The following is a 17386-nucleotide window of genomic DNA, read 5'->3' as shown; positions in this document are numbered from 1 at the left end:
GGAAACCTTTCTGGACAGTAATAAAGAATCTTAGGAAGGGAGGCAAAAAGGAAATGAACAGTGTTTTGAGTAATTCAGGTGTACTCATAATAGATCCCAGGGAATCACTGGAGAGGTGGAGGGAATATTTTGAACATCTTCTCAATGTAAAAGGAAATCATCCTGGTGGTGTTACGAACAGCCAAGCTCAGGGGGAGGAGGAAAATGATGTTGGTGAAATTACCCTTGAGGAAGTGGAAAGGATGGTAAATAAACTCCATTGTCATAAAGCAGCAGGAATAGATGAAATTAGACCTGAAATGGTGAAGTATAGTGGGAAGGCAGGGATGAAATGGCTTCATAGAGTAGTAAAATTAGCATGGAGTGTTGGTAAGGTACCTTCAGATTGGACAAAAGCAGTAATTGCACCTATCTATAAGCAAGGGAATAGGAAGGACTGCAACAACTATCGAGGTATCTCATTGATTACTATCCCATGCAAAGTATTCACTGGCATCTTGGAAAGGAGGGTGCAGTCAGTTGTTGAGAGGAAGTTGGATGAAAACCAGTGTGGTTTCAGTCCACAGAGAGGCTGTCAGGATCAGATTTTCAGTATGTGCCAGGTAATTGAAAAATGCTACGAGAGGAATAGGCGATTCTGTTTGTTTCGTAGATCTAGAGAAAGCATATGACAGGGTACCAAGGGAAAAGTTGTTCGCATACTGGGGGACTATGGAATTAAAGATAGATTATTAAAATCAATCAAAGGCATTTATGTTGACAATTGGGTTTCAGTGAGAATTGATGGTAGAATGAGTTCTAGGTTCAGTGTACTTACAGGGGTTAGACAAGGCTGTAATCTTTCGCCTTTGCTGTTCGTAGTTCACATGGATCATCTGCTGAAAGGTATAAAATGGCAGGGAGGGATTCAGTTAGGTGGAAATGGTAGTAACCAGTCTGGCCTATGCTGACGACTTCTTCTTAATGGCAAATTGTGCCGAAAGCCTGCAGTCTAATATCTTGGAACTTGAAAATAGGTGCACTAAGTATCGTATGAAAATTGGCCTCTCGAAGACTAAATTGATGTCAGTAGGTAGGAAATTCAACAGAATTGAATGTCAGATTGGTGATACAAAGCTAGAACAGGTCGATAATTTCAAGTATTTAGGTTGTGTGTTCTCCCAGGATGGTAATATAGTAAGTGAGATTGAATCAAGGTGTCGTAAAGCTAATGCAGTGAACTCGCTGTTGCGATCAACAGTATTCTGTAAGAAGGAAGTCAGCTCCCAGATGAAACTATCTTTGCATCGGTTTGTTTTCAGACCAACTTTGCTTTACGAGAGCAAAAGCTGGGTGGACTCAGGATATATTATACATAAGTTAGAAGTAACAGACATGAAAGTAGCAAGAATGATTGCTGGTACAAACACGTGGGAACAATGGCAGGGTGGTACTCAGAGTGAGGAGATAAAAGCTAATTTAGCGATGAACTCGATGGATGAAGCTGTACGTATAAACCGGCTTCGGTGGTGGGGTCATGTGAGGTGAATGGAGGAGGATAGGTTACCTAGGAGAATAATGGACTCTATTATGGAGGGTAAGAGAAGTAGAGGTAGACCAAGACGACGATGGTTAGACTCAGTTTCTAACGATTTAAAGACAAGAGGTATAGAACTAAATGAGGCCACAACACTAGTTGCAAATCGAGGATTGTGGCGACGTTTAGTAAATTCTCAGAGGCTTGCAGACGGAACACTGAAAGGCATATCAGTCTATAATGATAATGCTTGTATATTATTATTATTATTATTATTATTATTATTATTATTATTATTATTATTATTATTATTATTATTATTATTATTATCAAATCCAAATTTTGAATTTTACAGCATTACCAGAGGTGGTACATATCATTCACTGGTTTATTAGCTTCCTCGGGAGGTCAGTTGTGGTGTCCAACCCGTGATCACGGGTTTGATTCCAACCAACAAAAGAGAACACTACACCTGAAAGATTGCATTTCATTTTTGCAGATATACCTATAAAAAGGAAACTACGGTATATTACTCTTATAACAGCAGCCCTGTAGTGTGTTCGTACAAGGATGTATAAGTAACGGGGTGAAATGTCAACACTCTGTTATCGATGAGTATAAGGTGAAGAAGTACAAACGATGAGGAACGCATGGCTGTTAGTTAGCAGTGGCGATTTGATAGACTGAAGCCTAGCATACCTATCCCCCCCCCCAGTACCCGCACCTGTCAAGCATACTACATCAGCAAGCCGCGTGAGGTGGGTCGAGGGGTGAGGGACGCCGTCAGGGCTGCAATATCTTTCTCCGATGCCTTGCTCTCATAAATACGTGGGACGTATTTTCTCATTACTTTGAAGTTTTGTAAATGGAGCTTCACCGATAGCCTTGGTAGCCCTCGGTATACGCCACTGAGTTGATCATTTGCAGGCAGTAGCTTCTATTATGCTTTCATTCGTGATATGACTGGCTGAGAAACACCAGTACCAATTGCAGCCCTCCTATCATTTGCAATTGGTGCTGTTAAATGCCTTGAGTTGTTCTCTGCATCATAATGCTTCATTACATTCCTAATAATTCGTCACCGTTCACCAAGGATAGCTTTCTCAGAAGATGTACCATTGGTATAAATGAAGAGAGACAACATTGAACAGCCACAAGCATGCGAGTAGAGCAACTTACAGCTCTGTGGTGAACAGATAACTGTAAATCATTTGCAAGTTGCCAGTCAGGTAGGATAACAGTAGCTGCCTTTCTGGCACAGGAAGTGTGGCAGATGGGTGGGGATGAGGGGAGGTAGAAGGTCGAGGTTAGGTTAACGTTCTTTCTGCATGCAGAGCTAAGTCGGCCAGGTAGTAAAAAAAAAATTAAAAACTATATATTGCTGGAAAAATAGGATCAACAATTTCATTTGAAAAAACTAAAATAATGGCAATAGATCCCCTTTTAATAAGCAGTGTTCTGTTGTGTGGGAAAGAAATAGAAATTGTAAAACAGTTTAAATACTTTGGAGAAATTATAACATACAATTTAAATGAACAAATTTCTTGGACAGAGAAAACGAATAAAGACCAGAGTCCAAAAAGTAACCAGAAATACATACAACAAGAAATGTTTGTCAATAAATACAAAATTGAAACATTGTAAGACTGTAGTCCAACCTGAAATAACTTATGGAAGTGAAACATTATTTAAACTAAAGCAAAAGAATAACATAGACAAAATTTTTAAAATAGTAAGAACATGCATTAATAAGAAGTACCAAAAGAAGGAGAATGGCGCATCATTCCAAATCCAGCAGTATAATAGGAAATAGAACCTGTAACGGATTTAATGAGAAAGAAGAGAATATCATTCTTTGGTCATCTGTTGAGAACACCTCAAGACAGGTTAATGCACAGAATTTTGGAAAAGCTTTGAAGACAAAAGCAACAACCTGTCTGGATAAAAGAAATAAAAGAAGATATGAAAGAATTAGACATAACACTGGAGGATTTAAAGAATAAATCAAACAAAGTAAATAAATTGATGAATAGTAAAGTTAGATTCCTACCAAAATGTGGTAAAAGAGAAACAACTAAAAGGGTATTTTCAGAAGAAGAACGACAATGAAGATCAGATAGAATGAAGAAATACTGGAAGATCAGAAAAGAAAAAATAAAAATAAAACATCATAGAAGACCAGACAGAAATTCACTACAGTGGTCCAATGCAGCCGTAAAAGCACAATAATAATAATAATAAAATAAGAGTTTTGTCTGTACATTGCTCAGAATTGGAAAAGAATTGCATTTCTGTATCGGTCATGTCCACAGTAACAAGGAAATGCACTTTTTACTTTTTTGTAATTTCTGTCTGTCTGTCAGTCTGTCTTCTTCTGTCTGTCTGTATGTACGTACACGCATCACGAGAAAACGGCTGAAGATAATTTAATGAAAATCAGTACGTAAAGTCAGGGGATGAGCCACTACAATCTAGGCTATAAATCATTTTATTCACGCTGAGGGAAATGGTAGTTTAGGGGAAGGCCTAAAATTTAATTTTAATTTTCAAATATTTATATTATTAGTGGTCCTATCGATAAGTACTACAGAAATAAAGTTATATAGAATTAAATTTCGGATCATTTATGTGCTATACATTTTTACCATACCGGCTATGATAACACAGATATTCATGAATTTGTATTTTTTGTTGTTAAGTCCATATCAGCGCCGAGCCACGAGAAAATTGGTTGGCAGAATTTAATGAAAATCGGTATATAGAGTCGGGGAATAAGAAACTACAGTCTAAGCTATAAACAATTTTATTCACCCTGGATGAAATTGTAGTTTAGGGGAAAGCGCCTAAAATTTAATTTTTAAGTACCTGTGTTATTGGTCCTATCGGAGAGTACTACGTAACGAAAGTTATAGAGAATACAATTTCCGATCATTTATGTTTTATTCAGTTCTACCGTACCGAGTATGATGAGAGTGCTATTTCAAAGTCGGAAGAAAACTAAATGTGAAGGCCTACAATATCGAAAGCCCATAACATTGATCAACAATAACTTTAAATTGACCATTGTTTGTAGTCATGTTCTTTGTCTCTTATGCTGCCACTCAACTGTGATAGATGGGATTACTGCTGCGTACCAAGTATAACAGCCTGACTGAATATTGGCGGGAAATAGCTGGGGAGTTAGAAAAGTTTCTTCTTTAACATACCATTCCTCTGGTTCATACATTTTCTGATGTTGCTGGTTCGTAACACACTGGTTCATCATAGTATTCCAGCTATTCGATCCTTACTGTGACGCGCTGTTTTGAATGAGCAGTGTGCACCCTTAAGGCAGAAGCTCACGTAGTAGTAGTAGTAGTAGTAGTAGTAGTAGTAGTAGTAGTAGTAGTAGTAGTAGTATTTAGGCCTATTCCAAATTATAGCACATCAATTCACTAAATAACTCAAAATTCAACCCTGAAAAGAGCAGTTTCTGAAGAAAAGATTCATCCTCTTCACTTTTATTAAATTTTACATTCATTTTATTCCAAATTGGCGTGAAGCGGTGGTTCCTCGTCTGGTTTGGAGGAAACATTTGCCTCCAAGTCAGACAGATTTTTTTCGCCTCCAGTGTAGTGAATTGAGATTTTCCGACTCATCGGGTACTGCTAGGAAGTAGATTAGTAAAAGGGCTCCCGCCCTCCTCCCCGCCAAAAAAAAATGAATAGTCTTCACGGATCACGGCTGTCTACGGCTTGGTCATTCCAACTCTGGAACTTTGAACTGGTAGATCAGCAGCGTAGTACTGTTCACTAAAAGTGTTTTTCATTTGATTGAGTATTTCATAAAAAAGGATTGCTTTTAATCGCACTATTCCTACTGACGTCATTGTAATGACCTATGTTCATTTCAGTTGGGAAAATGACTAAGACAGTCTTTCTGAGGATGTAAGAAGGCAGGGTGTGAGTGAGTGTCTGCCATTGCAATGAAAACTTTCCAACCTGATTGTGACTGATGGTAGGGAAGCGGGCCTACCATTACAATGAAAATTCCCTAACCCAATCTTCATATGAGAAAAGACGTTTGGTGACTTCCCCGTCGCATTTCTGGGGTAAAGTTAAGAGCTATGCAATTTAATACAGTTTTGCTCACAACGCGTACACTACCTAACCTACAATTCTGTATACAATGTAGAATTCCATAGGAAGCACGGGTACATCAGCTAGTTTTAAATAAGATTAGCATGGGATAGGGTGGTTTGTAGAGCTGCATCAGATCAGTCTATGGACTGATGACCCAAACACTGTTGAACATGGTATCTGAAATTTGCCAGAAATCTCACAGATGGAATGACCAAATACGTAGGCACCGATAATCATACCCCTTTCAGCCTCATTGAGCGCTCATCATGTGTCCATTTTGACTGCTGTAGCTAGTATCGTATTTCTCCAAATCCAAGACAACCCTGAATGCAAGACAACCCGTACTTTTTCCTTCAAAGAAAATTAAATCAAGCTTAAAAAGTGGTATGTGAAATCATAATTTTATTTATAACAAATTTCAAGCTTAATTTGAGAAAATAAAGGTACACAAGTATCATGTAAATCCTACCTACTTTCCCTAATGATTTTCATTAGAGATATCTGATACTGCGTTTGAAAGTTCAAGGAATTCCCATTCACGAGCCCGCATTTGTATTGCATCTCTTGGTATGGCCATTCCAACCTTGCGTTTTTCATGCACATACCTCACAATTTCATGTTTGACATTTAAAGTATCCTTGTTGTGGGCCTCTGAATGTGTTTTTCGTGCAGGACGCATTTTTTAAGTTACCGTATCTTAGGCATCATGCTGAAGCCGAACATTGGCTTTAGTTATGCCGTATTTTCTTGCAGCTGCACAATTATTTTTCATTTCCACATGTTTGATAACCATTAACTTAAAATTGGCATCATAATATCACGAGAACCGATTGAAAATTTGATGGCAATACCTGTTCTACTTGTCTCTACAATACGACGATCCATCCCGAAAATATTCCTGCTGTCTATAAAACGGTTACTTTTACTAAGTGTCAGGTACTGCAGACACGTTATAACTTTGCCACTGATTAGCCATGGCCTTTTCAAGAATTTGAAGGCTCGCATGTTTTGATGCCATTCTGCAGATTTGAGAAACTTTTTGTAGAGAAAAGTAGAATCTTATTCTCACTTCACTATTTTCCAAGAACCAATGACATTACACAGAGGAACTGTACAACCATTTGCCATGGCTAGCGATGTATAATGAAGAAGCGGACGCTGTAGATCAAAGAGTTTTGTGCGTGCATGGAGGGTGAAGGGAAACTGCGTGGTAACTGCCATTGGTGTTCATTACTGTTAGGTCGTGAATGCAAGAGGACTCTTGATTTTTCACATGAAATTCTGAAAATAAAACATTGTCGTGGATTCAGAGAAATACGGTAAAAATTTCTACAGAACGCTCTCAGTCATCTAGGCTCTCAACATGCTTGAGTTGTAGATGAGATCAGTCTACTTTTCTTTTAGTGGTTAATGGCAATGTTGTGTACTCCCAACACACTAGCAACCACCATAAAAACATGTGATTTGTGAAATACTTCCCTTCATCGGGAAGTTCCTCTGTACAATCCATTTTACACTTGTAACGCCACCAGGACATGGGAAAAGGACTTAACAAGAATTTCAACAAGGAAACGTGCATATCATAATATTGTAGTGAAGTTGCTTTCCTCCGTCAATTAAATAAGATTCAATTTAAGCTGCTAACCTCTGGGAAAGTTGCCATTGAAGGTGTATTGTTTGACAGACAAAGTATGCGGACATCATGGCAATTGACAGAAAAAAAGCAAGTTGGCCATGCAGTTGGGGTCGTGCAGCTGTGAGCTTGCATTTGGGAGATAGTGGGTTTGAACCCCACTGTCAGCAGCCCTGAAGATGGTTTCCCATTTTCACACCCGGCAAATGCCTTGGCTATCCCTCAGTTAAGGCCATGGCCACTTCATTCCCACACCTAATCCTTTTCTATCCCATCGTCGCCATAAGACTTATGTGTGTCGGTGCGATGTAAAGCAAGTTATAAAAAATAACATTAGCTTCATTATGGATCCAGCTGTGAGGTTAACACCTTAAGTGCCACGTATGCAGTAAAAAAAAATTCCATCCAGGCCATTCTTTCTTTTTTTTACTATAGAGTATAAAATGGTGCACCTTATGATAGAAATGTACCTTTTAGTCACCTTGGGCCAAAATTGTAGTCATAAAATTGTGTTGAAATTGTGGTGACACATTGGTCTCACGCGGCCACTGACACTACCTTCCAGCTGTATAGGCCGCGTGAGACCAATGTGTCACCACGTATCCTAGCACAGTTCTCACCTTCCTGACACACTGGTATACGTCTGTCTCATTAGCTCATGAATTACTAAAGAATAAAACTCTTATCTTTCGAACACTGAAATCTAATCGGAAGTATAATCCAACCGATGTTACTAAAAGGAAGTTAGCAAGAGGAAAGACAAGAGCCCGGGAAAGTAACACTGATGTGGTTGTTCAGAAATGGCACGATAAAAGAGACGTCTTAATTTTGAAAACTAAACACACTGGTGAGTTGGTCACTATTCAGAGGAGGGATGGTGAAGAGCAAAAACCACGGAGTGTTATAGAGTATAACAAATACAAACCGTACATTGATTTATCAGATCATAAAAAGAGCTATAGTACTCCCCCGAGACGGAGTAAAATGGTACAAAAAATAGCTATAGAGATATTGATCGGCACAAGTATAGTAAATGCCATCTATATTTCCAATCAACTTGGGAATGAGAGTATATCTGTTACCCAGTTCAAAGAGGACATTGTTGAACAGTTAACAGGTACCGGTATCAAAAATTTTCACATTCCCCCACAAGCACCAAAGAAACAGGTATTACCCCACCGACTGGAGGATGTAGGCCGACAGGGAAGACAGAGATGCAATAAATGTTATGAAGAGATCCATCAGAAATCAAGAAGGACATATGCCATGAGGAAGACTCTACAGTCTAAATTCAAATGACCAACCTGTGAAAATTTCTTCTGTTTGGACTGTTTCTTCAAAGTACACAGATTTGTAGTGTGATTGTGATTGTAAAACACAGTTTGAATCATATTTCTTCAGAAAGTCTCATTTGTTGTACTTTGAAGTCATATGCAAAAAGTGTACCAATTTTGTGATGTGATTGCGAATGAGACAATGTCACAAATATTTTTTCTAGAAAGTTCATGTATTTTTTTTGTCCTATGTTTTCAATTTGTCTATAGGCCTAGACCCTGGTATGAGATAATGAACAATGAGTACACTATACAGTACAATATTTTGTTATTTGTACACATGACACGATCAGAAAACAATAAATAATGTCATAATTTATTTATTGTGGGTGATATATTACAGTGACGTACAGGCTACGTGGTGCCACATCGGAGTCGCAAATGGATAGGCCAAGAATAGATTCATGACGTACTGGCCACCTATTTTCATTTAACATACGTTTACATCTCAAATGTGATGACAGTATGGCACCACGGGGCCTGAGACTTTGAGAGTGCGCGTGAGTCCACAGCGGACTCACGCGGCCCGAATGGCATTAAGCTCTGTGAGTCAACGTTGGTCTCACGTGACACTCAAGGTGTTAAGGAGAAAATACACTAGTAGAGGAGGTTGATGCTGAAAAGAAGTGGCACTGCGAACCATATTTTTAAACATCTAGAAGAGAAATAAATCCCATGCACTAATATTCTGAGGAACTCTCTCCAAATTGCAAATGGCCATTTGTACAGTACAGCAAATTGCAAAAGAAATAAATGTTTGCATTCGGTGATAGCTGCCTCTTTAGGAAAATCTTGAAAGAAAAAAATTAATAAGTAATAGACACATTAATTCAAATTATTATTGAAATATTGTTTGAAAAAATGAATTATGAGGCTGCATCTTCACAGTGACCCTTATGCAAGGGCAGCTATGGACTCTATACAGGCATAGGATTTTTTTTTTTTTGTTTGTCAACTTAGTGTGTTATGCACTTTTGCATTGATTAATTTTAATATGGTATGAAATATATAGAACTTATTGTAGCCAACATAATCCTATCTTCATTTTGCTCTTTCCTAACAGTTTCTTGAAGAATTAATAATAATAATAATAATAATAATAATAATAATAATAATAATAATAATCATCATCATCCACTTGGTGGTGAGTATGATGATTTCTTCCAAGTGTTTAAAGGTCACTGATTATGTAAGTGTTGGATGGCTGAAGAAACCGATTCTAGAACCTCAAGTTCTGCTGCAATGCTGGCACCTCAGATCTGCCAAGGCTCCTTGTTGTTGTATTTAAGTAGTTCATATAGAAAACAGTTTTACTCATCTTTTATTTGTGTAGATATAACACAAAATCTAACTTTATGTTTTCAGGTGTTGACGCAAATGCTTCCCTAATTGTTTGGTTCTGGGAGGTGATGGAAGAATTTACCAACCAAGAACGATCACTTTTCTTGCGATTTGTATGGGGACGAACAAGACTTCCACGTACCATTGCAGATTTCAGGGGTCGTGACTTTGTCCTGCAGGTTCTGGACAAGTACAATCCACCTGACCACTTCCTTCCAGAAAGTTACACCTGCTTCTTCTTGCTCAAGATGCCACGGTATTCCTGCAAGGTAATATTTCTAATTCTCATCATCTACAAAATGGGTAGCACTTGAAAAATTCTCTGTTCAGTTTTCAGTTTCAAAATTAGGCTTGTTCTGTTTTCAGTTTCAAAATTAGGCTTTCTGAGATCTCTTACTACCATTATCTTAGGCAATCAAATTTCATGGAAACTATCTAATCAGACCCAAGAGTGTAGTTGACTATCATTAAGAATGAGATTTTGCTTATTTGCCTATTTTATTTCTGTATATGGAAACATAGGCTTTACAAAATGGTTGAGCTCTTGCAAAATTCTCTGTTCAGTTTTCAGTTTCAAAATTATGCTTTCTGATACCATTATATTAGTCAATCAAATTTCATGGAAATTATCTAATCAGACCCAAGAGTGTAGACTATCGTTAGGGATGAGATTTTGCTTATTTGCCTATTTTATTCCTGTATATGGAAACATAGGCTTTTAAGATATAAATCCTTGTTAGGCTCTTTTAGGAAGAATTTGTGGTTTTGATTGTGCTTATAAATGCCTGTTTCAGGTGTTCATGCCTATTTTGAGTATAATTGCCTATTTAATGCCTTTTGGCAGCCTTTTAAAGTATCTGATTTTCTTCCATTGCATTATATTTTAGCTGATGTGTTCAGCAGAATTATTTTCTCATTTCTCAACATCTGTTTAGCCCAAAAACAATAAGGAGAATTCTCGGAAGTTTCTAAAAATTGTGCTTGGGGAATTTACTTTAGGACAAACAAGAAACAATTTGACCACGAAGCCTCCCACCCCTCCCACCTCCTAAGATATGCGAGAGCCATCAACGTCAAACTATGTCATTCACATTTGTATTGCCTACCTCCCTCTCACTGCAAAGTATTGGACACTTTGTCCTAAGATTGTGTTGAGATCTACTTTGAAGAAGTAATGTGATACTGATTAGTGTTTAACCCTTACCCCTCATCTGTCAGGTGAGGCCCGATATTACAATATTCCCTTTCCAGTCGCGTGTCGGGCGAGGCCCAACGTGACATCGTATCACCCACCAATCGTCTGCCATCTCTTAGCTGACAAAATACATGGTGCTATACTGTACTGCCATCTTTTGGTTCAAAATCCAGATACTATTTGACAGTCAGTCAAAAATCTATTATACCAATATTTACCAACTGATGAGCCCAACTTAGCACACTGGGGCGAAACGCTGGCAACCAGGAATGAGTTAGCTGGAAAATTTATAATGTCCAATAACGGACCAACTATATTGATATTATAAATTTACTCATTCGGAACAAATATTTCAGGTTCCCTATGGGAATCAACATCTTTATCATCTGATGGCCAGGCAGGGATCAATTTTTGAAAATGAGACAGTCTCTCATAGTACATTGGCACTGCCGGTGGCTTCAAGTAGCCTACGCAGTGGCCTCCACGGTATGCACTAGCCATGCGTTTTGGTAGGTGTGCTATTTACCAACATATGAGCCCAACTCAGCACACTGGGGCGAAACGTTGGCAATCAGGAATTAGTTAGCTGGAAAATTTATAATGTCCAATAACGGACCAACTATATTGGTATTATAAATTTACTCATTTGGAACAAATATTTCAGGCTCCCTATGGGAATCAACATCTTTAGCAAAAATCTATTATTTAGATGGCAGTGTAACCGTCTGCTGTGTCCAGTCTATTCATGCACACGAAGGCTCATGTGATAGTAAACAAACATGGTCCGCCATGTGCTCTCTTAGTCATATACAGTGTACTGTTCAGTGTTGTATATGTCAGGTAATTCTACAAAACCCCAGTATTTTCGCACCCTAAAGAATATATCTAATAGCATTTGATGGTGCCTACAAGTTAACTGGCGATGGTCGGCTTGTGTACTGTAACCCAACATGTAGCTGATGCTGACGGCTGGTGCAATAATTATAAATCAGCAGATCCTGATTTCAAGAAATCGCCGTTTACAGTAGTTTCAGACTACAAACCACCGCGAGGTATGAAACCAGAGACGGAATTAGAGTTTTCCAGTTGCTTTTTACTGATAATTCGTTCATTGAAATTGCTAACAAAACCAGTCGGTATGCGATAACTATAATAAAAATTTAAAATAATGTGTCTTAAATTCCACATATTGCTTTTATTTGCTCCATTATAACTTGCTGTAAATGTTTATGGCCTAAATACATCATTTAAGAGAAACTGCTATCTCCAAAATCGTGAATATGAATACAGGTCATACAAGATAGAAATTCACATTTAAAATATGAGTAGTAGAGACAGCACAGAGAACTTTAATTCGAGGGGTAAGGGTTGAAGAGAGCAACATCTGGGTCATTGGCCACTTTGAAGAAGTGTGTTTGGCAATGCCTAAAGAAAGAAATTTCCAAGTCCTACTGGCTGAAGCAGTGGATCACTGGAGATCCCCACTTTACTACTGAGGGAAGGGTAGTCTTTTGCCAAGCTTGAGGTAAGGAAGTCCCTTTTATCTCTTTATGGGTTCGAACCCCACTGTCAGCAGCCCTGAAGATGGTTTTCCGTGGTTTCCCATTTTCACACCAGGCAAATGCTGGGGCTGTACCTTAATTAAGGCCACAGTCGTTTCCTTCCCACTCCTAGACCTTTCCTGTCCCATCGTTGCAATAAGACCTATCTGTGTCGATGCGACGTAAAGCAACTAACAAAAAAAAAATTAAATCTTTGTGATTGAGGACTAAGGTCACATTTCATTGTAGCATTTATAGGCCTATTAATGAATGTATTGTGTGTCAAGTTGTTTTGTTGCAACACTAAGGCCATAGACGATAAGGATGCTGTCTTATAAGAGAAGCCAAGAAAGTCACGTCCTGCCCATTGGTTTGATAAGATTTTGCATTCCTGAAGGCAACTTCAGTAAACTACCATGAGCCATCACAGAGTTGGAGAGAAGTAGCATGCACCTTTCGTAGTCCATTAGGATTGTGAAAGAATCTAAGGGAAGCCTTGAGCAAGCATCTGGAAAGGTAGCCACTATCAGGAAAAAGTTTGATAGGATCCTGCAACAAAATCCAGGATGGAAAGAGAGAATAAAAGCACCACTTCATGTGATGTTGAGAGATACTTCTCACAATACAGAAACATTCTTCATGACAACAGAACACAATTTTATTGTTACCTGAAAATATTGAAATTTTGTTAGTTGTAATTTCCTTCTATAGTCGTTGAGTGTACTGTCTGACTCCTTTAGTGAATGGTCAGCATTGAGGCCTTTGGTTCAGAGGGTCCTGGGTTCGCTTCTGATTAATTCTTCTGGCTCGGGGACAGGTTGAATGTGTCTGTCTCAACACTCTTCTCTTCAAATTCAGCCAAACACAGCACACTACCAACCACCACAGAAACATGCAATAGTAATTGCATCGCTCCACATGGGGTTGGTGTCAGGAAGGGCATCCAGACGTAAAACAGGGACAAATCAATATGTGACCCCCACAGATATGGGAAAAGATGTGGAAGAAGAAGTAGGCATTGAGTGTACTATTAAATTATTTTTTTTCATGTCTATGTGGTGTCCTATTATACATGATGGTGCCTATTTACATGCCTGTTTTAGCTATTTTTAGTGCCTGTAAATCCTGATCCTAATGACCACACATCAGATGATAAGATTTTGGGTAAGGTATCCTAGGTCCACCCACCTTTCACACCCATACAGCAAAGTTAGTCTGAAAACAGACCGATGTAAAGATGATTTAGTCTGAGAACTCACTTTATTTGACGCTCCTTAATTCAATTCCACTTACCTGAGGGAATACCCCAATTTAATGCAAAAACAAGCTCACAAATAACTTGAATGGTTGCAGAGAAACAAGTGTTTGGAAAAAAAAAAAAAAAAACACAACAGACTAGAGGTATTGGTACAGATTTTGAAGTCCAGACTGGAATATGTTTGATATTCATGTGTTTGCATGACTGTGAACGAGTCAAAATATGTGAATATTGCTTGGTCAGTCCTGTGTCTGTACTCATGCAGTCAGCAGTGAGTTTTCTTCTTCTCTCCCACCCCCTTTACTACTTTTAGAAATGATAAGCGTGCTAATGTCACTATCATCAAGAGAATGTGTGATACTGGTGGAGGTATTTGCTACTTGTGCTGAGCTGCCTGTAAATGAAATGGCCAGGCATGCGGATGGTTGCCCCAGTTAATACAGGATGCAACCTTGAGTGCACGTATCGCTCCTAGAAGCAGCTGCATGGCATTCTTTTGTTCTGTCTGGTCAGCGTGATTTAGAGAAGTGCTGCAAACAGTCGTATTGTACCATTGTTGCCTCATGGCCTGCCGAATTGCAGATATCTGGTCAGGCTACATTGTTGGCCTTTTCAACGCTAATTTCTCATTATCGACGATTGTACAAGAGTGTAAAATGAAAGGTCTCAGCACTAGTAAGTCATCTGTCAGCAATATGATAAAATTACATCAGAATGGTTTCCTGCCAGAAACAACAACTTTGAAAAAACTGCCACGGAAGAGAGTTCGACCATCCAGGACTCCGGACATCATTAAGAAGCTGAAGGCTGCTGTCCTGAACTAAAATCCACCAACTCAAGACACCTTGCCAGCCACATACATACATCTAAAGGTACAGTCTACCATATAATGATCATCATATAAAGATGATCTGAACCTGGTGAAGTGGCATAAGGCACGTGGACGTACTTTGAAAGCAAGGCACGTTGAACGGTTCACTAATGCCAGAAAATTATACAAAAACTACCTAGCAGGCGATAAATGGCAGCCGGTTGTTACCTTGGATGAAGTCTTGGTTTATTTGAATGACACTAACAAGCCCCGGACTTTTTGCTATTGCCCAAAAGGCCAAAAGGGGCACTCAAACTTCGTCATGGAAAATGAAGAAAAGTTTGCTAGAGGGTTCATGATAATGGCAGGATATTTTGCCCGAGGTAAACTCAGAATCCTCAGAGTGCTGAGAAATATGAAGATCAATGCTACCTACTTCCTGAAGAATGTCATGGACCCCTATTTTGACAAAGATATCCCTTGGCTGTACGGTGAGGATGCTTCAAATGTTTGGATGCCCATCGATAAAGCATCCAGTCATACTGACAGATCATCAGTCACCTACTACGACAGAAAAGAAGAAGAGACGGGTGTCCGTTTCATACCATTTAGTGACATCCTTGTGAAATCCTCGGATGCCTCGCCGATGGAATTCTGTGTCTTTGGTCTCCTGAAAAGAGTGTTGGCTTCCTTCTTGATGTCCTTTCACTATTGAGGGTCTTTGGAAAGTATGCAAGGAGGTATGGGACAATATTACTCTTACTGTACTCTGTTGAAGTCTTCTATAGTGGAAATTGAGATGTAGGGCAATAGTCCGTGCCTGTGGCTATCACATCGAGCACATCTGGGTCTGGGGAAAAGGAATCGTCTACGACAAAAGGTACGTCAAAATCGTCCAAGTTTAACTGGGGGAACCCTGCTTAGTTCTAGGATGCACCAAAAGAGATGTGAACTTGCTCCTGTCAAGGCTGCTAGTGAATCTCAGTGCCTTGTATAATGTACAGGAAAGGTTCTCAAAAATAATATTTCATTCTAAGTTTCTATAATGAAACCATATCATTAAATCTTTTTCTTTCTCGTGTGGTCTGCCCAAGGGGTGAGGTTATTTTATTACCAGAAGTACTTCTTCACTCAATAACATTCACTATCATCATCTTCAAATGATCTCATTATAAATTATCATCTTGTATTTTTCAGGCTGTGCTACGTGAGAAACTCAAATACGCCATCCACTTCTGTAAATCAATCGATACAGATGAGTATGCCCGAGTGGCTATGCCGAGCAGTGGGGCAGCGTCCAGCAACTGCGACAGTGACGAGGTGGACAGTATAGCCAGTGATGGTCCGGGCTCTGTGTGATCAACTTGCATTCCACTTTCTTCCTAATGTACTGTAGTAGAACATCATTTTAGGAAAGAAAGTCTTGAATAATTGTAATTTAATAGATATTGTACAAATCGGATCTGTATAAGAAGTGGTTTCTAAATTATTTGCTTCCAAGAGTCAACTTATTTTCTTTCATTAGAAACAGCTTTTGAGGCATTTTTAGATAATGCCATATCTAGTCATATTGAAGTCCTAATATGTTTTGTAATAATAAAGTTTTTGTTTTTGAATTATGGGTTAATTCATGCCACATTTGAAGACTAGATTGCTGATCTGGTTGTAGTGTGATATCTTGTACAAGCAAGATGAAGTATACTATGATTGGCGTTGTTGTATCAATGATAGCCTCTCAGAATAATACTGAAAGATTGACTTCTTTTGAGATACTTTATTTTGAGTTCTAGTTGTGATATCATTAGAAAGTACAAATGAGAATTTGAGAAGGTATTATATATTTAATAACTGCAGACTTTTGATGAGAGCTTTACTGCACAGCATTGTATGACTGAAAATGAATGATCTCTCGCTAAGGGCTTTCATTTTGTCATTCAGACATAATGGTCCATATTCATGTGGATATCTCATGTTGCTTGATAGAACTGGCTCATTACAACTACCACTTGCTTGATGGTCTTGGATTATCCTGTCATCATTCTCATCACTTTCATACTGTGTAGTGACAATTGCTAGGACCAATAAGAAAATCAATCCTTTCACAGAACATTTTTATTACAGTTTTGTATTGGACAGTGCATGTTTTAATTTCATATATCAGTCGTTAATATTGTATGTTTTACCTTTATAGTTTTCTCAGAAGTCAGTTTGCAGAACTACAAATACATGATTGTTTTTCATCTAATTCTTGGGTATTGTGCTTCATTCCTGCCAACCTCTTTCCTAATTATGACTCCTCTGTGATGTTTTAATGTACATTTATGTTCATAAAAACCAGAAAATCTTGAAAGACTAGAGTTAGGAAGTTCATATTCATAGGACATGTGCATTAGTATGTTTTGAAGAAATGATTAGCATTTGAACCATGTCAGCCCTCAGTTTCAAGATCCACATTGGTATCTCGGCGCACCACCACCGACTGGTAAAATGTGCTTGCGGCTCTTGTTGTTGCTATAAACTGAAGGTAATGGATCAGTGTGACTTGAGCCGACGTGCAGGATGCCTTGCATACGTATGCGAGAACAGTACCGTCAAATGATGAGTTTGAAAGAGGGCACATTATTGGCGTGAGAGAA

General features: G+C 38.6%; 1 protein-coding gene across 1 annotated transcript in view; it reads left to right on the top strand.

The window, feature by feature from the left end:
• HERC2 (E3 ubiquitin-protein ligase HERC2) overlaps positions 1–16995 on the top strand; it is a 509505-nt gene extending 492510 nt beyond the window's left edge. The window contains exons 77-78 of the mRNA XM_068226746.1: positions 9970–10214; positions 15948–16995. Of these exons, the coding sequence (XP_068082847.1) occupies positions 9970–10214; positions 15948–16109 (407 nt within the window). The 3' untranslated portion in view covers positions 16110–16995. The remainder of the gene's footprint in view (positions 1–9969; positions 10215–15947) is intronic.
• Positions 16996–17386: the final 391 nt, after the last annotated feature.

This window comes from Anabrus simplex, chromosome 3 (genome assembly GCF_040414725.1).
Source record: "Anabrus simplex isolate iqAnaSimp1 chromosome 3, ASM4041472v1, whole genome shotgun sequence".
NCBI lineage: Eukaryota > Metazoa > Arthropoda > Insecta > Orthoptera > Tettigoniidae > Anabrus > Anabrus simplex.
Note: the sequence above shows the minus strand (reverse complement) of the source record. Positions and strands in the feature narration are given on the sequence as shown.